General features: G+C 39.8%; 2 protein-coding genes across 2 annotated transcripts; one reads left to right on the forward strand and one right to left on the reverse strand.

The window, feature by feature from the left end:
* Window positions 1-350: 350 nt before the first annotated feature.
* On the reverse strand, window positions 351-9,376 carry Edg84A (Ecdysone-dependent gene 84A). The gene is given in 3 exon segments (XM_086833265.1): window positions 351-914; window positions 9,255-9,290; window positions 9,293-9,376. Coding segments are annotated over 3 exon segments (684 nt in total).
* Window positions 6,967-25,111, forward strand: lab (labial). Its single transcript, XM_020962887.2, has 3 exons — window positions 6,967-8,447; window positions 22,954-23,381; window positions 24,177-25,111. Exons 1-3 carry the CDS (start codon window positions 7,205-7,207, stop codon window positions 24,414-24,416), a joined length of 1,911 nt encoding a protein of 636 aa, XP_020818546.2. The 5' UTR covers window positions 6,967-7,204; the 3' UTR covers window positions 24,417-25,111.
* Window positions 25,112-26,118: the final 1,007 nt, after the last annotated feature.

Here is a 26,118-nt window from a genome sequence, read left to right on the forward strand (position 1 = left end):
CCAACAAAAGAGAAGTCATTGCTGATCACCTTTTCAGGAATTCTATCAGATATGTCATGCCAAATGGAATTAAGAAGCGAGTACCGGGTATCTTGGAGTTCGGTGACAAGGGTTTAATTACCTTCTTACATGTTTCTTTTGGGAATTATTATTGTTATTTTTAATAGAGTTTCCGCAATGCTATTATAAAGGCTTTAATTAAAATATTTTATGTTTTAAAATGGTATTTGAGGCAGTTACAATTAAAGATCTCGTTAGTATTTCTAAATGTAATACAGGAGAGAATATTAAAAGCTTAATATAAACAACATTATGTATATTTAATTTTTAAATTTTAACTTTATTGAACCCTAAAACACATAGGAAATGGCATGGGGATGGTGTCCGTGATGCAGGGAGGACTTAAGTAGAGGCACATGATGCGAAACGATGGTATGCGTGGGAGCAGCATGATGCAGCACATGGTGGGTCACGGGAGCATGGTGGATCACTGGAGCATAGGATCGATGAACCACAGCGGATGCCTGGGAGAGAGGCTTAAGGGCAGGCAGCTTCTTTAGTGGCTTCTGCTGGAACTGAACCTTTGGGGCCACCACTGCGGCCTGTGGCTTCACTACAAGGCCGGCACTAGAGAGTGGCTCACGGCGCACCACCGCATTGAAGCCATGCACATCGTCGGCGGTGTACTCCACGGTTCGTCTGTAGCCATCGGCATCGTTCACAGAATACTGGCCCTGGACCACATCTCCGTCACGGGATTCCGACTGGGACTTGACATCTCCTGTTTCCGAGTCCTGAACATCGTAGCCAAAGGAGTAGCGCGGATGAGGGTCAAAGGTGGCATCGCTTTCCGAAGATTTCACGGGCAATAAACCCGCTTGAGCCACGGCTAAGAAGGCCACAAAGACTGAAATCTATAAAGGATAAAATATCAGTAATGCCTTGGCCTGCAAAAGAATCACTTCAATGCTTACTTTGCCCAACATGATTATGCGATTCTTGAGTAGAAGAGAACTAAGGCTTGCTCCTGTCGGTAGCTGAATTTACACAAATTCACTTTGGCCGGGACCTCGGTTTATATAGGAAACTGACTGCCGGTTGACCCAATGCCACAGTGGCCTGCATCTGCGGCGGGATCTGGATCTGGGTCCCTGCAAGGTCATCGCAACCTCCCGTCCAGTCTCACTCTGGACCGCCTAATTGGAGTTGAGTTTGCCGATGCCCCAACAAGTTTATCAGGCAATCGACAGGTTTTCAGGCAGCTTTTGGGCTGCCGCTGCTTGGGCCTACAGCTCCTTACATTTTTTAGCGCTGTCATTCCCAACTAAGATTCGTTAACGCTTGACCAGAATTCTGATTAATAGCGTTGTACACTTAGCTATTTAACATTTTATGGAATTCTTTAATAATGATTGAGAAAATAAAGATTTGAAAATATATATCAAAGCTGTATTATTTGTAGAATAGGGATACAATAATAGGTATAATTATTGATATAGTTTTATAACAAGAATTTAACTGTTAATCAACAAAGATTATAACTAATATAGTTACATAATACAAAGTTATAAATAAAAATAATAGGAATAATGGATATAAGTTAAACAAATAATGTTTTTAGCTGCCTGAGTTCTGTATATTAATTTAAAAAGTACCCTGTGTGGTATGTCTTTATATACGAATAAAATAAAACTTTATCACAAGGCTAAAATAAATTTGTTGTACTATAATTTAAAATTATTTTTTACATGCCGTTAACTTAAAAAATTACGCCCTCTAGCGACACGATCGGTAATATATATAATACATATGTATATCTTTCAAGAGCAGGCGCTTTGCGATAGCGGCGCTGCCTTCAAAATTATCAAAATTTTTTAAAAATTTTATTTTAATTTTTATAAAAAAAAAAGAATTAAATGATAGTATATGTTTGTTAATGTGTATTGTAGAGTACATCATTCAACTTGTCCATAGGTTTCTTTTGAAATGCTTGAGTTCGAGCATTTCACTATACGCCGAAAAGTATGCTAATTTGCTGTCATTAATTTTTAATATTTTGCCTGAGAAAACAGACGGGTCTATAGTGCACAAAACATTTCATATTTAAAATTTGTATGCATTGCATGATTAAAATAAATATTTTAATTAAGAATAAATGACTTTAAACATAACTAAAACTAACTTTCACGGATACTATACACAATTTTATTGTGTTAATCTGTATAAAACATAAATATGTACATACACACAACAAAAAATAATCTAGTATTTACACTATTACTGCTATATTCACCCTTTAATAATTTTGTAAAACCTGCTACACAAACATGAGCCATATCTGTTGTACATTTCAGTAAATTTCTAATTTACAATGCCATTTACCAAAAATTGTTCAACAACTGTGGGCCACTTTTTCCCCGTGGCCTGCCAATCAACAATAAAAAGCGATGCCATGGCAATTATTACCATCCTCCTGTGCAGCTGCCTTCTGCAGGATTCCCATTTTGGCAAGGGGAACAAGGAGAGACTGTTATTTTAGACGGAATATTTGGAAATCGAGGGCTGTTCTATGGAAGTCCACTGCGATTGGCTCACTTCAGTTGCGCAGTGGATAAAGGGAGCATACAGAGAGTCGTCCCGCTCTAACTTTATCCGATTCTAAAATGAACGAATCTCGAAATGTCGGATTTGGCTTAAACCGCCCAGCATGGCTTCAAGTAAGTCGAGGATTTTTTGCATAATTTTTCAACTTAAGCATTCAAGGTCGTTGACGAGTCTGCAGACATTAAATTGCACCAAATTAAAGTTAAGTGAGTGTGACCGACAGATGAAATAAAACACATTTAATTTTAAGACTTGAAATAAAAGGAATTAAGTAAATAAAATAAGGCAACCATTAGGGTTTTAAATGGTTTACTGGTTTATCTTTTTATTGTTAAATTGAAATAATTTTGCAAGGGTAATTGAATTGGTAATTCAAGGAGCATTAGTACTCAAAACTTAATTTAATAGTATTAGAATCTTTTTGCCGTAAAGCATAAAATGTATTTAAATTAATTCAGTAAAAATTAAAGTTTTCGTTTTTTTATGTATTTTTGGTTAGAAGCTTGTTAGGCTGTGATGGAATCATTTCCGACCCTATAAATCATATATATTTTTGATCAGCATCGAAAACTGAGTCGATCGAGCCATCTCCGGCTGTAAAAAAAATGTACAAATTTTTTTAAATTTTATAAGGGGTTACATCTTTGAAATTTTCAAAATTTGATAAAAATTTTAATTTCTGAAAATGGTGAATTCAGTGCGCAGATTTTTTAATGATAAAAACTAACAGAGAACAACTTTCAGGATTAAGAGTAATGTTTTTTTAGCTTTTAATTTTTTGAATAAAATTCTGATATAAAAATAACGATAAATATTTGAAGCTTAGTTATGACCCGATGCAGTCCTATAATTCCATTGAAAACTGCAAGGGTATATATTTTATTGTGATTATTATTTTATTATCAGAAAATATATAAATATACAAAAACACTTTAGAATATATAATTTTAATTTTATTTTAAGTGGTTAAAAAATTTCTTTAAGTCTGAACAAAATTTGTGCCGTCGCCAATTACAGGTATCAATCAAGAAAACCCCCAATAAAATCCCCCCAAAGGGGTTTTAGGAATTAGCCCAGAAACAGACATGTGATGAATTCGGCAACTAATTGGAGGCGGAGTCTTAAAATCGTATTCATAAACATAATGAGCTGGGCCAATTACATATTCAATTAAAGACGGGACGGGCCAGTTAACACAACTCTTGGCCACCATTCAACAGGCATCTGTTGCCGTCTTACCCGAGCCCGATAAGTGGGTTCGATTAATTAATCATTACAGAAGCGAACAAAACGCCAGAGTCAAAAGCTGCACAAAACCAAAAACTCTGAAAAAATGGCACAAATATCGATTTACCAAAAAAAAAAAAAAAAAAATTACAAAGGAAACCCAAAAAGTACCGCCAAGTTTTGTTCTTCGAGCGGTGACAGTCGGCGCCGGGCAATCCATCAATTTGGTGCAGTGCCAATTACGCCAGTTACTCGTCACGTCACGTCTCGGACACCGGCGGACAATGGACACCGGACACCGGACACTGGACACCGGACAGTGGATAACAAAACACCGGACAGATAGGAGACCCCAAAGCTTTGTAACAAAAATCGAAACGAATCAGCGTAAATCGAAAGACGGCAGCTCAAGTTTTTGGAGCTGTAACTGCGTCGGCGCCCATCAACTTGGCGTCAGCTTGTGGCCAGTTTTTGGCCATTCCGGTCGATGGTAACTCACCCCAATGCCCCCTCGGAAAAGCTCGAGACGTCATCTAGCCCATATATCTTACTTCCGACATTTCCATGGCGCTAAGCAGACATTAATGGCGCGACTTACAAATCCCCCGAAAGTCATTATTGGAGGTGCATCGAGCACTTGACTAGACATATGCACTTATAAGTGGGAAATGTTCCAAGTTGATTTGTATAACCACTGCGATAAGATGATCTTATTAGATATTGAGGAAATATATTAATTGGGTAATATTATATTATACATTATATATTTTATTATATTATTGGGTGTATAACGCCAATAAAGTATGGTCAATAAATGTATTATAGAAGTATTTATATATGTATTTGCAACGGCACATTTTTCAGGTAATTTAATTTTAATAAATGTATTAGTTACCAATAAACTTCTTATGAAATTTCTCTTAAGGTTATATATATTTGACTTACATCAAATATATTGTTTATATCGCTATGTGCGTCTATACCAGGATACCTGGATCTCTCGAGTTTGAATTGAGATACAAAGACTTACATATGTTTCTCTATTTCTTTTAACTTATAGCTTATACCGGCAATTATATCCTTCCAATAAGTGATAAAATCTCCCTACATTTCCGAAAGCTAAAGACATATCCATTTGCTTATGTCCTACCTATATATGCCCCAACTCCCCAGCAACTGTCAGGTTGTGTCCCAACCCCCAAGTCTAATGTAGCAACGAGGATACTCAGTGTTTGCTCTAGCCATGTGGGACAGTTTCAGTTTTGGAATTGGGAGTGGTATTGGGATTGGGATTGGGATTGGGATTGGACCGAGGTAAGTTGCCTGTGTACATATGTACGTCGAAAGACACTCGCACACATCCTGTTACTATTAATTGCTGCTGTCCGAAAAATATAACAAATCACCTTGGAGCGTTGGGCAGGAGCACCCGAAAGGACGAAACGAATGGCCACTTCAGTTCACTCCTGTGGCACCGCTCCTCCCGTCCCCCGAAATCCCCGTGCGAGTGTAGAGACAAAAACTTGTGAAAATGTCAATCAACTTGTACAAAAAAACGAGAAATACCCAATGGATGGAAAGGGAACAACGCACTTCTCTCCAGACAGCCAAAGATGATGCATTGTGCGTGAAAGGTGCATGAAGATATCTGACGGTTGTATCTCTATCTTCGCCAAGTGACAGACACACATGCCGGATAACTCGTAGGGGGCGCCTACGAATTGCATCCCACTGAGTCAGAGCCTGAGTCGGAGTCAAAAGCCAGGTCCAGAGAAGGGGACAGATACTGAGACGGAGTCGCAACCCGGAGATAATGTCAGGAGTCTGGGTCGGGGAAGTCGGTCGACGACGATTTAAATTCCACAGTGCTGCCATAGATGAGCTGTCATATGTGCAAATGACGATTGACAGCTGCCACAGTCAGCATCCGTTTGCAGCTCCTCCTGGTCGAAGTTACAAAAGTCCCAGTCCCAATCACAAAACCCATTCCTAGTGCCCGCTGCCCATCCCCGGACGCAATCCTCTCCGTTACCTGCCCCTCAATTCATTTGGGAATTTCGTGCGAGGTGCTAAAACGTGCCAAAACCACAAAACAAACACACAACATTGGGTTTCCAGTTAAAACAAGACGTCGACATGAACATGGGCAGGGGCGTAACTTTTAATACTATCAGCGGGCGGCAGGCCCGGATTAACTTGGAAACATTTCGGGCCCAAAACAGAACCGACTTTAATTCAGATTAAAAAGTCTTTTAGGCTGTGAGACAATATTTGATATTATTGTATACCTTGTACATTAGATAGTCCTAAATATAGTCAGCACATATCAACAGAAACATTAATAGAGTATACGATTACCAAGAACCAAACACCAATCAGGTTCAGTTACATTTTTCGATCTGAATGTTTTGGTAAGCAATAGGTATTAACTTTTTTTTAATTTTAATTAATTTGTATTATTTTTTAATGATGAATGGTGATATTTAGCAAATACGTTCAATGGTACCCTACAGGCTTTTAGGATTTTTTGGCTACATTATAGTACCTTTAATTTATACTTGTATACCCATTTTAATGTTACTATATATAGGTATTTATAATACGCTCAATCTAATAATACTTTCACCATCATAGTCACCTTAATGATTAGCATCGTGTGGAAATGCTCTTGGGAACCTAGAGCAAATAAACGATCTGGGAAATATATATCCTATTCATTCAGGTAAAATAAAACTTAAATCAGCAATATACTACTTAAGAAGATACCACATTTATAATACAAAAGATATAACTAACCCCTTATACATACATATATGTATATATTCCAAATCTCCCATATTGAGCTGCATAAGTCCGCTCCTGCTATGGCGAATAGCAAAAAAATAAAAAAAAGCAAAACTCTGTGAAAATCTAAATGGAAACGGCAACTGCCAAAAACCGGTAGTGAGTCCACATATATGACTAACCCCGAACCGAACCACTGATAAGGCAGGAGCAAGTGAGACGCCATTACTTTGCACCACGACAGCGGAGCAGCCGCGTGTGGAAGCGAGACCAGAGTATGGTCACAGAGGGGGCGTGGCCAGAGTGGAACAGTTGTATGGTCTGAACGAAATCGGGTTCGGGCCAGTAATCAGTCACGACTTGGTAAGCGCGCTGGCAGCACGTCGTCGTGGTCGTTGTCTTCATCGTCATCGGGTGTCGTATTTGCAGTTCAATAGAGAGATAAGGATATAGCATATAGAACCCCGTCGCGTAAAACTTTCCGATATATTCGAGATTGCCAGAACTGTGCTACAAAAAGTGAAGTGAAAACCCCAAGAACAAGAAAGTGATCCGAGATCCCGAGAAAGTGCGGTTCCGGCGGGACAATATGATGGACGTAAGCAGCATGTACGGCAACCACCCGCACCACCACCACCCACATGCCAATGCCTACGATGGCTATGGCTCCACCGCAGCGGCAACCGCTACAACCTCCAGCGGCTATTTTGCTCCGCAGCAACATCAGCAGCAGCTGCAGCAACACCAGCAACAGTTGCAGCACCAGCAGCAACAGCAACATCACCACCAGAACCAGCAACATCTCTCCTACAATGGCTACGAGAGCAGCTCACCCGGGAGCTACTATCCGCAGCAGCAGGCGCAGCTCACGCCGCCGCCATCTGGAAACCACCAGGTGGTGCAACAGCAGCAGCAACAGCTCTATCCCCACTCGCATCTGTTCAGCCCCAGTGCGGCGGAGTATGGAATCACCACGAGTGCGGCGACGGCCGGCAATCCGGGAACACCGATCCATCCCACGAGCCACTCGCCAGCGGATTCGTACTACGAAAGTGACTCAGTGCACTCGTACTATGCCACCGCTGCCGTGGCCACCGTACCACCGCCCACAAACAACTCACCTGTGACTGCTGCGAATGCCACCAATCCCCAGCAGCAGCAGCAGCAGGCAGCAATCATCAGCTCCGAGAACGGAATGATGTACACCAACCTGGACTGCATGTATCCCACGGCCCAGGCACAGGCCCAGGCCCAGGCCCCGGTTCACGGCTATGCCGGCCAGATCGAGGAGAAGTATGCCGCCGTGCTGCATGCCAGCTATGGTCCCGGTCTGCTCCTAGAAGAGCAGGATCCCATGATGCAGCAGGCGACGCAGTCGCAAATGTGGCACCATCAGCAGCACCTGGCGGGAGGCTATGCTCTGGACCCCATGGACTCGTTAGGGATGCACGCGCACATGCATCACGGTCTGGCCCACGGACACCTGGCCAACCTGGCCACCAACTCTCACCAGCAACACCCACAGCTCCAGCAACAGAACCAACAGCAGCAGGCACATCAGCAGCAGCAGGCGCAACATCCGGAGAACCAATCGCCAGCCGGACAACAGCAACAGCATCAGCAGCAACAGAACTCCGTGTCGCCCAATGGCGGCATGTCACGCCCGCAGCGTGGTGGTGTCATCTCGCCTGGTAGCTCCACATCCTCCTCCACCGCCTCCGCTTCGAATGGCACGCATCCTGCGAGCACACAATCAAAATCGCCAAATCACTCTAGCAGCATTCCCACCTACAAGTGGATGCAGCTCAAGAGGAATGTTCCCAAGCCACAAGGTGAGTGTTCAAATATTTTTTTATATTAAGTTAAGCTTAAAATTATTTACTCATGTTTTATTAGTGCTCCGATACCAAGATTTAAAAGTATAATTCGTAAAATAAGCTATCAAGTGACTAACTTCTAGATATATTTTAATGAATCTTATGCAAAATTTCAATAATTTTTAATGAAAAATATCATAAGTAGCTCTAGGTTTAATTATACACATTTTACACCTTCGCACCACTTTTAATTATACAGTTATTATAAATTAAATTACCATTCACAACCCCGCGGCTATTAGAGGACCACATATTTGGCTAATTGCCATACTTTAGCATCTTACCATGCAAGCAACCAGTATTGTCAACTCAAATGTTTCCCTCAATAGATCACAGATTAGCTAAGAGAATAAATTAAACTAATCAGGCAGAGAATATGCAAACAAACAAACACACTCTTAAAAACATATAGGAATACAAGAAAGAGAAGAAAATGAATTTTAAAAATCATAAAACGATGACTTTCAAAACTGATTGACAGGCCAAGATACAGGAATCAGCAAACCCGTGAAACCAGAAAAATACGAATATGAATAATGTGAAGATGAGGGAACAAATACAGTAAGACAAAAATACAGAAATGGAGAAAAATAGAACTTTAACAATAGTAACAGCAAATATATGAACAATTAGCACTGCAAAAATAACAACTGACATATTAGCAACTTGATGCCTCAGACAGAAACTCAAAAGAGACGTCCCACCGAGGGCATGTCACCTAAAAATAAGAATGTCTCTTCAAATGCCAAAGATTTCGCTTACCTCCCGTCTCCGATCTGCAGTCTTCCCAGATTCTCCCCAATCCCGACCGATCCCCAAGATCCACTCCACCTCTCATAATTTTCGACGTTCTCTTGGACTCTCCTTTGGCATATTTCTTGCATATTTCAGATAATTTTGTCAATGCCTGTGCAGTCAGTCAGGTTGTCACTTGTCACATTGCCGAGTGGAGTTTTGTATCTCGGAATTAGCCAGCTAAGAAAATACATTTGCGTTGATAAAAAAAAAACTTCGAAAAACGTATAATATATTCATATGATAAATAAAATGTTGATTATCCAAAAGAAGCGGTGGGACCAGACCAAAACGAGTATTTTTATTGAAAGTTCATGAATTGCAGAAAAAACAAGTGTAAGCTTTTAATTGGAGGATTTTGATAGTAGTGTTTGTTTGTAGAGTTTGAGGTCATTTATGGCTCACCCTGAGATTTAATATAGTTTTTAATAGCTCAGTAATATAACTATATGGAAAATTTTAATGGACGATGCACATAATGTTTATGAGGTTACCTTGGCAGGTTGTTTATTAGAGCACTTAAAATAAACATATATAAATAGCAAGCATTAAACACTAAATTGGTAATTTGCAATATCCTTTGTGGCGTATCCAGCTTATGTGTTTAACATTCCCTTCTAAGAATTAACAATATATTCAAAATACTTAATTCCTCAGCTTACCTTTCAATTCTGAGTCCATCCATCCATCCATCCATCCTCTCAAACCTGTTGACCAATTTTGTGTTCGTTGTGGGCCCGTTCATAATGCACTTAACCTGTTCATGACTCGAGTTGCCCAACTGACGCTGATCGGCGATATCGGAGCATCGAGCGTCCGACCACTTACAGTTCAAACGTTAATCCCTTGGCTACACCAATAATCATACAAATATTTGCTTATTAATGCTGAAAAGTGTCATTTACATGCATCGTTTTCAATTAAACGACGCCACAGAGGCCGGGCACCGAAATGCAGCCGAACCGATCAGAGATCCGAGATCCCCGATCCAAGATCCAAGATCCCCACGCGCCGCACCCAAAACCCAACCGCCTCGAGACCCAAATACGATCCCGATAGCCCCTCGAATGACGCGTGCAAGTGGAACCAGGCGCTAAGATGGGAGAGAAGGGTTTGGTCAGGGAGGTGGCAGGAGTGCACTGCCAGAAGCATTATATTTTGACCAAAGATATTTGAAACAGAGTCAAATAATTTTCAATATCTTAAAGATACAAATTTCACTATCAACAAGTTCTAGAATTCTTCAAGCTCAAAGATAAAGATAATATTTTTGTTATGCAAAATTTACAATTTTTCGTTGGGAAATATATTTTCTAATTTAAAAATGGGAACTCAAAATCATAAATTTAAATTTATGTAACTTGATATTTATAAAAATTGTTCTTCGTGTGGTCCAGGGGCGACCGCAAGTCAAACAAACAATTAAAGCGTGCAGCCATCGGTCGTGAGATGTAGCTCGAATCCAGAATGAAACTTGCAGCAGGGATCCGAGGGAGCCATGGGACGGTGGGCAGGGGCTGCTCCTCGGCATTTCGAACTGGAAGTCAAGTTGGCTGTCAGAAAAAATGATTATTTAAATAAGAGTCTCTCGTTTGAGCCTCACTGCAACCGAACTGTCACTGAGCAATGATCCGCTGCCTCGTGGCTCCGGCTCCCCTGGAATCCCTGGGCGCTGGATGCTGGATGCTGGATACCCGATGTTGAATGCTCGACGCTGGATACTGGATGCTCGCCGCAAGCTCTGCGCACATGCTTGGGTCCATCTGTCATGTCATCCATTCTCGGGCAGGGAAACAGCATAATCAGCAATCATGGTTATAAATGGTAGCATTCGACATATTGGCATTCACGCACAAACGCAGCCACATATTCGGCCTGGATGCACGCTGGCCAATGTCTGCGATTCAAAGAGTTCTCTAATGTGTTAATCAGCATTTTTCAATAACCAGACCGCGGTCTGGAGTTGGAGCAGGAAGAAAGGAGCAACTCGCTCCCATTTGCCATGAAGATTAATGGACATTTTTACAGGGATTTGTCACTGGCTAGGAATCGGTTTAAGATACACAAATACACGCAAAGAACTTTCCATTTTTTCAACCACCAATATCAATCAATGTGCGAAATCTCAAAAATACTTTTGACACGATTATGATGACACCTAGATAAAACTAAAATTAGCCACAGTTAAAAAAAAATAAATAAATAAAGTGAAATAAACCAAGGAAAGAAACGAAAAACTTATCCATCATTCAAATGTCAGGGTTAAAGTATTTAGAACTCGTAGGAAACTCAAAGTTTTATGCGAATTATTCGAGGTTTGAGTGGAACATGGTTTATTTTTTTCTCTAGTCTGGTGCTTTACTAAGGATCTCTAAAACTTAAAATATCTTAAGACCATAGGTTATATCTTAATAATCTTAATAACAAATATCCGATTTTATTGAAATGTATTTTCCTGCCGAATATTTTTAAAACTCATACCTTTCTTATTGATTTACATCATTATCACTCCTAAGATCTATCCCCTATTAGCACCCAACTAGGGCTTTTACGACTTTGTTTACTTTTATTGGCCTTTTGATGGGCCCCTCGAACATAATTGAAAAGTTCCCATCGAGGCGGGTCTGGGCTTGTTGTGGTAGAACAGTTTAATTAATGCCTGGCAACTGGACGTTCTCCTCCGTTTCTGCTGCCGTTCGTGTTTTATTGTTTTTTAAACGATCTACCACTTTGTTCGGGAATTCCACCCACTCCCCCGCGAAGGGTTGGGAATTTCCACACGCAAAGCTGGCGCTCACAGAAAATATGAAATATGAAAATAGCTGACAAAAGTGAAGGAAACTCGAATTAACATAAATGTTGGTTTGGAAAAGCAAAAGGGAACACAAAACTTTTTGGCCAAAAGGTTGCAAAAGGTGTTAGTTTTATGGGCCACCGCAGGGGTGGGCCAAGCGGAGTGCCCCGGGACGAGGGGGAGCATTCGCTTGGGGTATTCAACATTTATTTGATGTGATGTTTTGATATTTCTTGACACCAACACGCGACGCGGCCCGAAGAGCGGCGAATGTGCCACAATGAAAACGAAATGAATTAATTACGTGCATTTCAAAACAAAAATTGGTAAGATATATGTAGGTATGAGCCAACGAGCGAGAACCCCGAGCCGAAAAACCCTCGGAGAAAAAATGAGGCAGACTATTTAAATGAAATGATATTGTGGATAGAAAAGTGACCACCAGGAATGCCAGATAACATCAACCGCTTGCCCAAACTCAAACCCAAACCCAAAACCCTAACCCAAACCTAACCGAACAGAACTCGGAGCCGAGAGCTGAGCTGGGAGCTGGGTTCAGACCCGCCCCGCTCGCCTGTCTGTCACCGTCATCGTCACAGACCGAGGTCCGTCACAGGGGCTAGTTAGCCCAGTTTTATAGAGATCGCAGCGTGAGCGGTTAAAAAATCGGTTTTATTTTTATTAAATACATACATAAATGCTTTACACAATCATTGGCTCTTTGGCATTTTTATACCTCCGACGAAATATATATATATCATATTTTTATATGATAATAGTTTTGGGTAAATCATAATTTTGAAAACATCATTACTAAGCCATTAATGCATTAATTTTAAATCGGACTTCAGGGATGTGCTAGTTTTCATACATCTACAATCTACATATGACATTTTAAAATTAAAAAAATTCAAATTTTTTGACACTGTTGAGAATTTTAACGACAAAAATTTGAAATTTTGTAAATTTTTAAAAACATTAATTTCTTGACCGGACATGCCTAGATCGATTTGTCTGTTGATTCTGATCAAGAATATGTATGATTTATAGGGTCGGAAACAACTCCTTAATCGGGTTCCAAACTTCTGACTAAATTTAAATTAACCTTCCAGGTTACACAAATAATTTTATAATAAACACATATTTACTCTCCCGACAGTTAGTTTTAATATTATAATTCTACATTATTTCCCTGATTTAATGGCTTTTAAATATTATCTGATTTAACTATTATATTATGTTGTACCGTAACAGCCAACTAGTCGTATGAGTAATTTATAAAATAATTAATAATAATGGTAGTACATGGCAAATCCCTTTAAATCATTTTGTTTTTCATTCTAAATTATTTCCCTTATTCAATTTCTTTTTAAAATTTGCTACTTTAAAATTTAATGTTCTTTCCTAACAGCCAACTTGTCGTATGAGTAATATAAAAGGTAATTTATAATAATAGGAGTACAAGACAAATCCCTATAAAATGTGTAGTGTTTCCACGATCCTCTCACGCACCCATCTCTAGCTCAGGTATTTCTATACCTCCTCCAACATCACCGAAAACAAAAACAAAAGCAAAACCAAACGAAACCGGGGCCAAAAAAATGTATGGCATGTGTCGTGACAAATTTTGTTCGCTGGCGCGCGCTGAGTTAACATTTTTGAAAGCGTATTATTAAATTTCTTTCCCCCAATCTGGGATAGCGGGGGGAGCTTAGGTCCAGGGGAAATCGGGTAGCCCGAAGGAGCCTAGCCTTGGCCTTTGACTTGAGTTTGGCCGATCAACGAATCGATTTGTTAGGTGATAAGCCCCGGGCAGTACTTACAATAATTACCACTTAAGTGGGATGGGGATAGGGATAGGGAAGGGTCAGACCTGGATCCCGAACTCTATCTCTTTCCAAATTACCTGAACTGCTAACCGCACTCCGTCTGCACTGCCGCGGTGACATTTACACACCTAAAATGTCAGTTTTCATAAAGTCTGACTCGATTCCAGGCGAGTTTCTGGAGACAACATGAGAAGCACATTAGTCCAGTCCGCACGACAGCCGCAGAGGGATGGAGAGAAACGGAGGGGGTTGGAATGGCGAAACTGCTCCCAAAAAAATTTAAGGAGCCAGAACGATATAACCGATTTACTGACTATATAATACCCAGTAGTATGCTAAATGTCCATTTAGAAGAGAATCATAGTTGGACCTACAATACTGTAGTACATGTCATGAAATGTTTGTTATTAATAAATGTATAAATGTGTTAATATAAATTTATAAACCTAAAAGTCCATAATACCCCTCTTAGTTTTTTCAAACTGGATAGCGAAATTGGGCAACGCAAGCACCGCTGCATTAAAGGATATCCCTTCGAGGGTGCGCTTTCTCGATGTCCTTCCTTTCGCTGTGTTATGTAATATTAAGCACAAATATGTATAGTGCACACACCAATGTGGATATCTTTGTGGTGGCTTGGCGTTGTTTGCCTTGAACGGACATTTGGTGCAAACAGTGCGCCAAAAGAGGAGGATACGGATATCTTATCTGCTGTTTGCATTCGCTCGGCAATGACCCAAGGTTCTCTCTTCATATCCAGCCATGGCGCCCAATATTCCGCATTCCGTATTCCGTTTCCTTCGCCATCGTGGCCGCCTTAATACTTTTCAAGTGTATAATTTACTAAATTATATAAGTATCGCGTTACGTGCCCTGGCACAAGCACAAACACACTCAGCCCCCCTGCCAGAAGGCCGATATCACAACGATAAATGCGGCTCAATATCGTTTAGTTTTGCCTTTTGTTTTCCCTCGCTTTCTGCGCAAAATTGCACAGAGTCATCGTAGTCTTTCGATTTTCCAGAAAACTTTAGTTTCCCCCTGGTCACTGCACTGATAGGGTTATCAAATACGCAGCTAATTGATTGTGATTTATTTTGGGGAACGGGACTGCTGTGTTTTCAGTTCTGTCCTTTTCGAACTTAAATGTTATTTTTAAGTTCACTTTACTAAAAATATATTTCACCTGAAGTGGGTCGTCTAGAGCGGTGAGTGTGTATATATGGAAAGTAAAGTGGATTAGCTTTGACAAACATTTGTGGAAAAATACGCACCTAATAGATCAGGTATTTAATTGATCAGGACATACGTATTGCACAGTAATTTACTTAAGTACTTAGTAGAAGTTCATGATCTAGAATCATATTTAAAAATGTCATGGATACTAAAGATATGGATATGCCTTAATACTGGATTCATTTTAAACATTGTGTTTTCTGATTTCTGAAAGATATACATGCCTTGGTGCTTAGTGGCATTAATTACAACACACTTTTTATTGAATTAATAATAATATATTTTCATTTCAAGTATGTATTGTATCGTTAGATTTAATAAAACATTATTTTCTAAATATAGAAAATGTATTCAAAAAAGACGGAAGTCCCTTTCAATTAGTCCGTTTTTTAGGCAGATAACTCCCGTTTCAACCAAATGGAGTTTCGTTGTAAGCGGCAACAGTAAACAAAATACTTTGCGACCTAATGAATCATTTGACGAGACAAACAGTAGTCGGCCAACAATTTAAGCTGTTCCCAAACTGATTTGGCCAACAAGAAAAAAAAAGGAGAAGAAAAAAAACGGCCAAAACAATGAGACAAATGGTTCGGGCAATGAAAACTTTTGCTCTGCGGTGCGCTTTGAATTGTCGGTAAAAAGCTCGAGCATTTAGCAATTGATCTGCGAATCAAAGGGACCGCTCTGAGCCCTAGAGCTCCACAATTGTCTCGATTTCTTGGCCTCTCAGTGCGCCGGCTTGCGGGCCAAGGTGATTTCATTCCAAAATTCTCTCCATACCTTCGAACACAGTAGATAAAATGGTAAACGAAAGCTGTCAATTTGAAGTCCCATTGTTGGCTTCGATTATTGTTTCCAATTTTACTGCTCTCGCTGTGCGTTTCTATTGACGATATCTTGGGCCATGTCCGTCGCCGCTCCCACTCTCAGTGGACTCCCGGCAGATAACGACAATGGACAGCAGGCGGCTTTAAAGTGGACATTCTAGTGGCCAGAAAGTATTAGCCATGAACGCTTGAACTTCAACTTGGCTGGCGACACGCGCTACTTGAATTGTGATTTATTTAATTTTCATTTCGGCTGCGATTGAGCCGAACTGATGGATGTATCCTATCTATCTTTAGGCACGGCCATTAGGGACAGGAGGGTGGTATTAAGGCATTAACTATACCACCCCATACAGGCTTAGTTTAGATTGAAGAGATTTAATTCCATAGTGATTGAGAGTTGATGGGAAGTAAATGAAGGCTTGGAATTTATTATAATTGCTAGAATATGCCCTGAAATACCATACTACATATGATGAAGATACCTGATACTTTTTTTTACATTATTGCCTTACTAAATATTGTTCTTAATATATAACCTCTCAATACAGTCCCAGTTACTTTCGATGTGACACAGGAACTTTGAACCCCATGATTCACGATTATACGCCCAAGTAATGTCTAAGCTTCGTAACACTTTTGTACGACAGTCCAAATCCAAGGACAAACAAAAATACCCCCAAAAAATAAACAACAAAATTAAAATCTCAATTTTGTAAGAACAGCAAAGTAAAAAAATATACACAGAGAAAGAAAAAAATGATTTATTATATTGAAATTATCTCATGTAAACAAGTCAAGTCAGTTGCCAGTTTGGCTAATGCCACTTGTCCCAAACGAAGCCCCCCAAAAAAAACCGCCCCACTCCCCGGTACACCAGTCAGTAAAAATTTGTTAATTTGTCTAATGAAAATTGTATATACATTCGTATAGGCGTAAATTTTTGTGGGCAGGGGGGAGACTCGGGAAAATCCAAAGTAAACCTGAGGCCTAGTCAAAGATATACGGGTAATATCGAAGGCGACAGTCTGAGGCTCGGGCGTCTTGTCTGCACGAATTTCCACGGCGGGCACGAAGATTGATGATGACATTAGCATCATTGTCGAAAAATATTTCTTTTAAAGCCAGCTAAAGGACGAAGAGCAGGAACCTTTTCGTTTTCTCTTCTTTTTGCAAACCACTTGAGAGGCAAAATGTTTTGAAATTTGTTTTGTTGACATTTTAATTTGCAAATACTCCCTGGTATATGGAGTATGTGTGTGCGTACACATATTATGTGCGAACGAATGGAGCATTAATTGAATTAAATCATCAAAAAGTGGCAGGAGAAGGAGGAGGGGAAGGAGGAGGCGGTGGCTGGAATGGGGAAAGGGCCATGTCAAGTGGAGCCACTCAAAGTGGTGACTGTCAGCCACACGCACACCCCACTGGAGTGTATATAAACATCGTATATATATGTTTTTCCCTCTGCGTATATACAGAGATGTGTGCCAGCCCACATTTCTTGTATTTCCTTTTGGCATTTGGCAGCCATTTTTATTTGAGTATTTTTTTTTCTCCGCTGGTCTTTTTCATTGCTTTTCCTAAGACCCCATCGAACACCCTTATTTCAACAGCTCTTTGGGAAATGTCCGTGTACATATATACTTATATTGTGCCATGTTTATGTACGAATACAAAAAGGGAAACTATGAACATCTACACATCCGTACATCCGTACATCGGCACATGTGTGCGTGCATTTTCGTTCGGTGATCCGTCATCTTGTCAGAATGTATTATTCGAATTAAGATTTTACTTTTTTTCTGCTGCTGCCATTGAATTGAATTAACACACAGGCAAAGCGACCAAAAGAGCAGCTGTAGCCAGCCAGGGAAAAACTAACCCCCTCCTAAGCATTTCGCCAGTCCGTCCCTGGAAACAGAAAAACTTTTGGTTACTCAGTTCTATTATTAATTTGGTAAAATCAAAGCCCCCTCTAGCCTAAGTTTAAAAATAAATAACCCACCAACAAATAATTAGCCGTAAAAAATAATTGTTACTCGGAAATACTGTGTTGTCACTGCTATCGTTTAGGCACTTGAGCTAATTATCGACCAGCTCCTGAAGATAATCTACCAAATTATTGTCAAACATAACTAAATGCCTTTAACATTACCACATTATCAAAGAGAGCTAATAGTTGAGGAATTTAAATCTAGCATGGAAAGTAATTAAAGTAACAAAGTTTAGTTACTTGACTAGACGAAATAGTATAGTGAATGATATCAAAGCACTCCTTAGTCCTTGTGAATCCTTAGGTTCATGTCATAACTGACCAAATCTGTAACATTTAAGAAAAGGTTTGCATTTGAAATTAAGTAAACTAAGTTACCAAATTAATATCTAATGTGAACTTGGTCCAAACTGAAATTTAATTTAATTCTTTCCCCCAAACACCTTTCATGTCGCAATCTTTGGCCATTTCTTATCGCCTAAAAAAAATAATATGTAGTACAAATAATGTCGACAATTTTGATTTTCTAGTCCATCGGATGGCTACCGGAATTCAGCGTAATCTAAAGAATAGAAAATAAAAATAAAATAAACAAAAAGCAAAAAAACAGTAGCCAAAACGTTGCTATTAAGATAACACAAATATGTGCATACGAGTATCTGGGTAAATATTTAAATCGCGCTCGGCGCTCTGTTGTGCGGTGTGGTGTTGTCTGTGACGGCGACATAATTTTCCAAAAGGTAAACAAACAAAACCGAGAGACACACGAACGGCTCAAACAGATCAAAGATGTTCGATAAGGACTTGAAAACTTCTTCCGGGGAGACAGTTAACAAGATTAAGGAATTGTTACCCAGGCGCCAGCTGAGACATTTTCTAATGCCCCATGCAAGGTTCACATATCTGACTCAGACAGCCTGACCGTCTCTCTTTTTTTTTGTGATTGGGATTTATTTTTCAAAATTTTGAAACCCTTTGTCGAACAATTTCCATGTGTGTTAGACATCGTGACTAATAAGCCGCGGGATGTCTGCTATGCCCATACAAAACTTTCAATTAAGCTGGAAAACTTGAGGTTTTGCTTCGTGGCCTTTGTGTCTTCGATTTGATTTTGGAGGTTTTATTTTATTTTTTTCCTTTGGGGAACGATGATATGTAGATACAATTATGAGAATTTTAACTTTTGTGCATTTCACGATTCGTGTTTGAAATGTAGATACCAAGATACGACTGCATCATCGCATGACATGTGAAAAAAGTCATGGGTTGACAGGCGGCCAATAAAACTGACAGAATGAATGGACGTGGATTTTGGACGGGATTATGCCAGTTTAGTCAAGTCAGTGAGTAGGAGAGAGTCCCAGAATGCGGACCCCGAAATGCCAAAGAGTGTTGACTGTGCCTAATTAGCTGAACCCACCCCCGCCCGGATGAAAGGGTTCTTCGACTCCGAGATTGCCAACTTAATTAGTACCGACTGACCTCTGGTCAGAGAAGTCGAACATCTGTCCCGATCGAAGTCAGGCAGAGGGTACAGCCTCGTCTCTATCAATTGCAAAATATTATGGGGACATATTGGCATTTCTTTACTATTGGGGGCCATAAATTACCCGCCAGGTGATCAATCAAATCGTCACCAGCGCCCACCGATCGTCAGCATATTTTGGGCCAGCTTTTGTGCATTTTTATGGCCCCAGATTATGGGCCCAGCAGAATCGGTTCTCGAAAGTTTCGCCACATGACGTTGATGTTGATGTTGTTGTGTTTAATCAACAATTAAAACAATTTACTTTTAATTGAAATATAATTTTCTATTTGCACTCGAATTAAATATTATTATCAATTGAGCCGTCTGCCAGACGGCGTTCCACGCACTCTGCTCCGCTCGTGTACGTTCTCCGGTCTCCGGTCTCCGGACTACGGGCTCAGGCCCACTTAATCGCCCCGAAACGGACCCCATGTAATGCTACCCGGGCCCCCAGATTGTACGAGTGGGGATCTCCGTAAAGTGGCAGTGGCGCCTACATAATAGAAATGATAATATCATTATATCATATCAAAATGGCCGTTCTCGAGCGTATGATTCATGACCGCAAAGAACTGTACGTGGAGTAAAGAATTCAAGGACAACTTGATGGTTACTACAACTAAATTCTGATTAACAATAATAAAAATATATAAAGAGTGTCACAATAACATTAAAGAATTTGTTTATTCGAACTTTGACAGATAAATGCTATATCCTCTGACTTCTTGTATTAGAAGTAGTTATCCCAATAATTTATCTCATTCTTTCAATCAATAATCACTTTGTTTGACCTGCTTAAGACAATCAACGCTGACTGTGTGCGTTGCCCGGATTTTCCACCACTCAGCTTTTCACACGGGAATCGATTGTGATGCAAGGGGAAGATATGCAAAAGTCAACAAGCGTTTGACTGACTTAAACCTGCAATTGTAATTACCGCTAGTTGAGATGTTATCAAATTACATCGACTTGGTGTGGCGCCTCTGACTGTTGCACTCCCTGACTCCTCCCCCTCCTTTGCAAAGTTCTGCTGCACCGCAACTCCGGCTGTTTACATTGATTGTCAACAGTGTCACTTGAGCGCCATGGTGCCAGCCCTCTCTCACACCCACCCCCTCGGGGGATGGCCTTCAAGGGGGTGAGAAGAGGTGGCCAGTTGGAGGCACAGTTGGCCCGGAACGGAGCAGAGTGGAGTTCCCTACTTTCCACTCCTCGTTCAGAGCACCACTGAAGTGGAAGCAAGCCCCGATAATGCTCTCTAAAACTAATATTACAAAGCAGATACCGTTTGGCGCCGGACAAAAGCGACAGTGCCGCCAACTGGCCGCGACATGTTTGACAACCCGAGCGACACCACCAGTGGCTGAGGCAGCCGTGCCACTAACAGAGGCCGCACCGTGCCACAGTGGAGTCAGAAATGGTTTCCCTATTTGATGTAAATATTTACAAGGGTTTTTACTCTAATTATTTCTATTGTGACTAGCTGTGGCGAAGTACTTAGTCATTGATTGCAGAGTTAAACTTCTGATTGAATTAAGGGATTCACAGATACAGATGCAGATACAGATTACCGATTACAGATACAGATTAGAGATACAGATACATTAGAGTAAAAAATATTACTATTTACTAAAAATATGCAAAATACCACAAGAACTGAGAGGAATAAAACCCCATGACACCTTTAAATTTTACCTTTCTGTGTATTGGATATAATTTACACCACTGTGCATTGATTGGCGGCAACATATTGATAACCTAACCGGAATGCAGTAACTCTCAACTGTCGCAGTTGCTACTACTGCTGCTACTATTAATGCTACCGGGAATGTGAACGTGAACGTGAAGGTGGTTGTGAATTCGACTTTGACTGTGACTTGCGACTGGCGGCTGCAACTGCCGCGGCGGCGAGTGTGTGTTTGGTTTTGTTTGCTGGAAAATTCAAATGTAGCCCAAGCCACTCGACACGGTAATCCTGCGGCTTGTTTTCTTAGACATTCCTGTGTGCATTACGATAGGAGCTAGCCAGGCAGTCCGACATCCACTTATCGATAGCTCCGCGCAAACAGTTCCCAAATCCTCGAAAGGTGCGCGCCAGCTACTGTGCGGATATGACGGGCTGGTGGATGCCAATTTGGGTATCAGTGGCACTTGGAGGAGCCGTCATAAATTCATCACTCATTCGGCTCTGTGGAACTTATTTATTGGTCGGTTTGGCTCGGGGTTCTTTTTGATTTATTGCACTAGAAGCGACCAATTGCCTAAAAAACTATTAAAACAACTCGATAACTAAGCGGGCTCGACCAGTATGTATTAATATTGCCACCGATCGGCGTCTTTTAACTCCCGGTAAGGTTAATCATCATCAAGGAGTCAGCAATGAAACTATCGAGGTTCGGTTACGATGGTGTCGCATAATGCTTATTAATTGATTTATGCTGAACAAGTTTTCATTTAGATTTATGACTGTGTGAAAAGGTTTTTTTATGAGCTTTAAAAGTTGGCTCCATAAATTAAATATCACTTCAATTATATTTTAGGAAGATATTAGTTTGAAGTATAAATTACATTTGTCTTTTTGGACACAATATTTGTCATTATTTTTTCAATATTTTTTAATGATTTTCTTATATCTTATATCTATTCTTATATGTTTCTTTCTTTCTTTAAATACTATTCCAAGTAAATTTAGGCAATCTCACCTGTTTACTTCTTAAACAGAAATCCTCACAACGCATTAAGAGAACTGCAATTATCCGCTTTTTGAGTCGAATGTAGAATTTCTTAAGGACTAAAAACAAAATCCAAATCCTAGACAAACCCACAAATATCATAATACCTGTACCTCCCACCAAACAAAGTGAGTGTTTAAGTCAGTGCCAAAGGATATCAGTTAGCGAGTCGAATGCCCGCTGTCAGGATAATCCCTATATTTTCAAACAAACCTATTGGGCGCATTAAATCCTTCTATGGAAAGGCATACAACCAAAAGGAATTATTTTCATCATCGTCGGCTTTAGCCACGGGGCGCATGTCAAATTATGAATAAAATGCAAAATCACGCAAACAAGCCAAAAGTCAAAAGTTAAAGATAGTGTGTTGAGGGAGAGCAGAGGGGAAGGAAGAGGGTCGAAACTCTCACAATGATTAGCTGCGACAGCTAAAGATCAACCCAAGGGATCGTATACCTAAACCCACAACAAAGATGCACACAAAAACGAGGATTACACTAAAAAGAAAAATATGGCATAGAACTAGTTATATACTTATAACCACAACTGTGAAATGATACTAGGATAAAGGAATCTTTAAGAAAGTTAATTTCTGTTCTGGAATTAAATGGAAACCTCCGTTCAAAATAGCTAATATTATTAATAGTTAAGTTTTTTAATATTCCTATACTATTTCATCGAATTTCCCTGAGTGTACTCACGCCCCTCTCTATTTCCTTTCCAGCTCCGAAACTACCTGCCAGCGGAATTGCCAGCATCCACGACTACCAAATGAACGGGCAGCTGGACATGTGCCGCGGTGGTGGCAACGGCGGCGGCAACGGAGTCGTCACCAGTTCTGTTGGTGTCGGCGGCAACGGATCCTCTGGGATCGGCAATGTCCTGGCTGTGCAAAACTCTCTGATGATAGCAAACAATGGATCGCCCGGCAGCGCCCATCCCAACGGATTGGGCGTTGGCGTGGGCCTGGGCAATGGGTCCGGAGGGGGCCTGAGCAGCTGCAACCTCTCCAATAGCACCAACAATTCCGGCCGGACAAACTTCACCAACAAGCAGCTGACGGAGTTGGAGAAGGAGTTCCACTTCAATCGCTACTTGACGCGGGCGCGACGCATTGAAATCGCTAATACACTGCTGCTAAATGAAACTCAGGTAAGAATGTTGCTTTGAGTATTTACTTAATTACATTAAAATTAGTATAAAAAATCCGAAAGGGAAAAAATACAATTATAGGCAGGATTAAACTAAACTTTTAGGTTTGGTTTGGTGTGCTTCCTTACTTTTTTGCAACAAAAGCTGCACTTGATCAACAAGTATGGCGATCGTTCGTGAGCTTCGGGATTATCCTTGGTCCTGCATGAAAATTCAATTGAATTGAATCAAAGATGATCATTTTAAGAGATGATTTGGATGAATACAAAATAGGCAAATCTATCATGGCATTGACCGTCCTAACTTGGGGATTACTAATCCATGTTGGATGGTAGATTACACTAGTTAATATAAACCTATAAATCTAATCATTTATGGGTAAAGTGCTTAAATATTACTTTTATCTCAAAAATAACCCTAAGTTGAGACCCTTACATATGTGAACCTGATGACTAATTTCCATTACCACAATCCATCAGTGTTGAAAGGCATAATAAACGAACCAATAAAAAGATAGAGACATCTGCGGGCTTGGAAAATATAAATGAAGTCTAGTAAAATTCCAAACAACTTCATAGGGGTCGTTGAGCATTTTTAAGTTTTTAAAGATTTCTACTATAGTGTATGTAGTATGAAGTTAAGAAAAGCTTTTTTAATTTCATTTAAAATATGAATGTCATAATAATAAATAATTTATGCGAGCTTTTCTTATTACTACTATTTATTGAAATTACAAATTTCCTACAACAAAATTACCACTCTTTTAAACCAATTTTTTAAAATTCTTGATTGCAGGTCAAAATCTGGTTTCAAAACCGCCGGATGAAACAGAAGAAGCGAGTGAAGGAGGGTCTTATTCCGGCGGACATCTTGACGCAGCACTCGGCGGCTCCCGTGATCAGCGAGAAGCCGCCTCAGACGCAACAGCAACAGCAACAGCAACCTGAGTTGCAGATAAAGCCGCAGGCCAGCGATCTGGGAAGTAACGAGTTGTCCACAGCAGCAACATCGGCAGCAAACGCCAAGCAGAGTTGAATGCATTTCACTGCTGTACTTGTTATTGTTATTGGTGGTATTGCTGTTGTTTTTGTTTTTGTTGTTGTTGCCGCCAAAATATTGACGCATTTCGTTGTGATAAATAAATAGAAAATGCCCAGAAAATCAGAAAAATAAAATAAAGAAATAAGTATATAAATATTATGTCATATTTGTAGCAAATTTAAAATTAATATAAACCCATATGAAATCGGTAATCAAACGCTAGAAACTTGTGGAATCAAGGTGCCATATATTCAATCTAGGGGCTGTAAATACTTAAACTTAATTTTTGCATTGCCGCAGCTGAAGTTCGTTCGTTAGACTAGCATAAACTAAACTCAGGGTTATATGAAAAATCAAACTAACTTAAAAGCACGCAGAGCAATTGATTAAAAAACACACTGAAACTAACGGAATCAAAACTAAGATCCAAAATTAAAATGTTAAATAAAAAACTTTACAAGAACTACATACTTATATACCACGTAGAACCCCAAGTGTACACCACCACTCGTCTGTAGTATTATTAGCTAAGTTATTCGTTTTGTGCTAGCCAGTAATAATCGGTAAAACAATCTTGATGTACGTCTGTATATTTAATCTAGTCCTAATTGTAACATAATTATAACTGTACAACACATAAATACGTATGAATAAACAATAAACAAAACCGATTGCAAATTGTTAATAAACAGTGTGTGGACAACTTATTACGAGTGTGGGTATTACAATAATGATGGCGATCTCGGAAAGTTAATTCGTAGCAAATTGCTGCCGAATAATGGACACATTTATATTTGGTAATCAAACCAAGTACACCCGATAAGCGAGGTAACACTCGGCCGGGGAATTCAGGCACAGAGGGCAGATGCCAGAATAACCTTCAAACCATATATAATATAGGATATCTTGATTAATTGGAATGGAATGGTCAGAGTACAAAATATGCAAATCTATCATGGCTTTGACAGACCTGGCTAGGGGATTACAGATCCATGCATCACATGTTTATGAAAATTCGAATTTTTTTCGGGGATTTATTGATTTCATATCTTTTGGTTTCCCGAAAAGAAAATTACTAAGGAAATTCATCAATCGCCTTTGACCAAAACAGTTTTGCATATGGCTGATAGATCGGGTTTTAAGACCACATTATAGATTGTAGGAACGTAAGAATCTCAGGAATTAGACAAGAACTTTTATAGTGACTCATAAAATAAGCAAGACAACAAAAAGCAGCCGTAAAATAGTTAGGATCTAGTAGGAATGGATAATAAATTACAATATTCTAGCAGGAAAGCTGGTCATTAGCAATAGTTTGGTTTTTGTTTTACTCTTTTAAAGCATACACCATGACCCATGAAACATTTTTGATTATGAAAAGGCCTTAGACCGATTTATACTTTCCATTAAACAATTTATTTACTAAATAAATAAAAATAAATAAAATAAATAAAAAAATAAATAAATAAAAGACATTGAATAAAAAAATAGGTGACTTCCGGAACCATGCACTGCTTGCTGAATGATTTTTAATTTACCGCCAACTTCGGATAGTCTGGCAATGTATTCCATTTCATATAACAGTTTTGTTTCGAATTCTTTTTGGCGCTCTGAGCGACTAATGTGTGACCAGCTGCTGCAGAGGAGACAATACTTTCTCCTCCTGAAGAATTTACAAGATAATCGAAAAGCAGCA

The sequence above is a fragment of the Drosophila serrata genome, unplaced genomic scaffold (genome assembly GCF_035046125.1).
Source record: "Drosophila serrata isolate PLE 108 unplaced genomic scaffold, ASM3504612v1 contig_30, whole genome shotgun sequence".
Lineage (NCBI taxonomy): Eukaryota > Metazoa > Arthropoda > Insecta > Diptera > Drosophilidae > Drosophila > Drosophila serrata.

Bases quoted from the DNA above. Each gene is read 5' to 3' on its own strand.
- lab (XM_020962887.2), top strand. From the start codon at position 7,205: ATGATGGACGTAAGCAGCATGTACGGCAACCACCCGCACCACCACCAC. The intron at 8,448-22,953 runs GTGAGTGTTCAA...TTTCCTTTCCAG, and splicing joins GAATGTTCCCAAGCCACAAG to CTCCGAAACTACCTGCCAGC. The intron at 23,382-24,176 runs GTAAGAATGTTG...TCTTGATTGCAG, and splicing joins TGCTGCTAAATGAAACTCAG to GTCAAAATCTGGTTTCAAAA.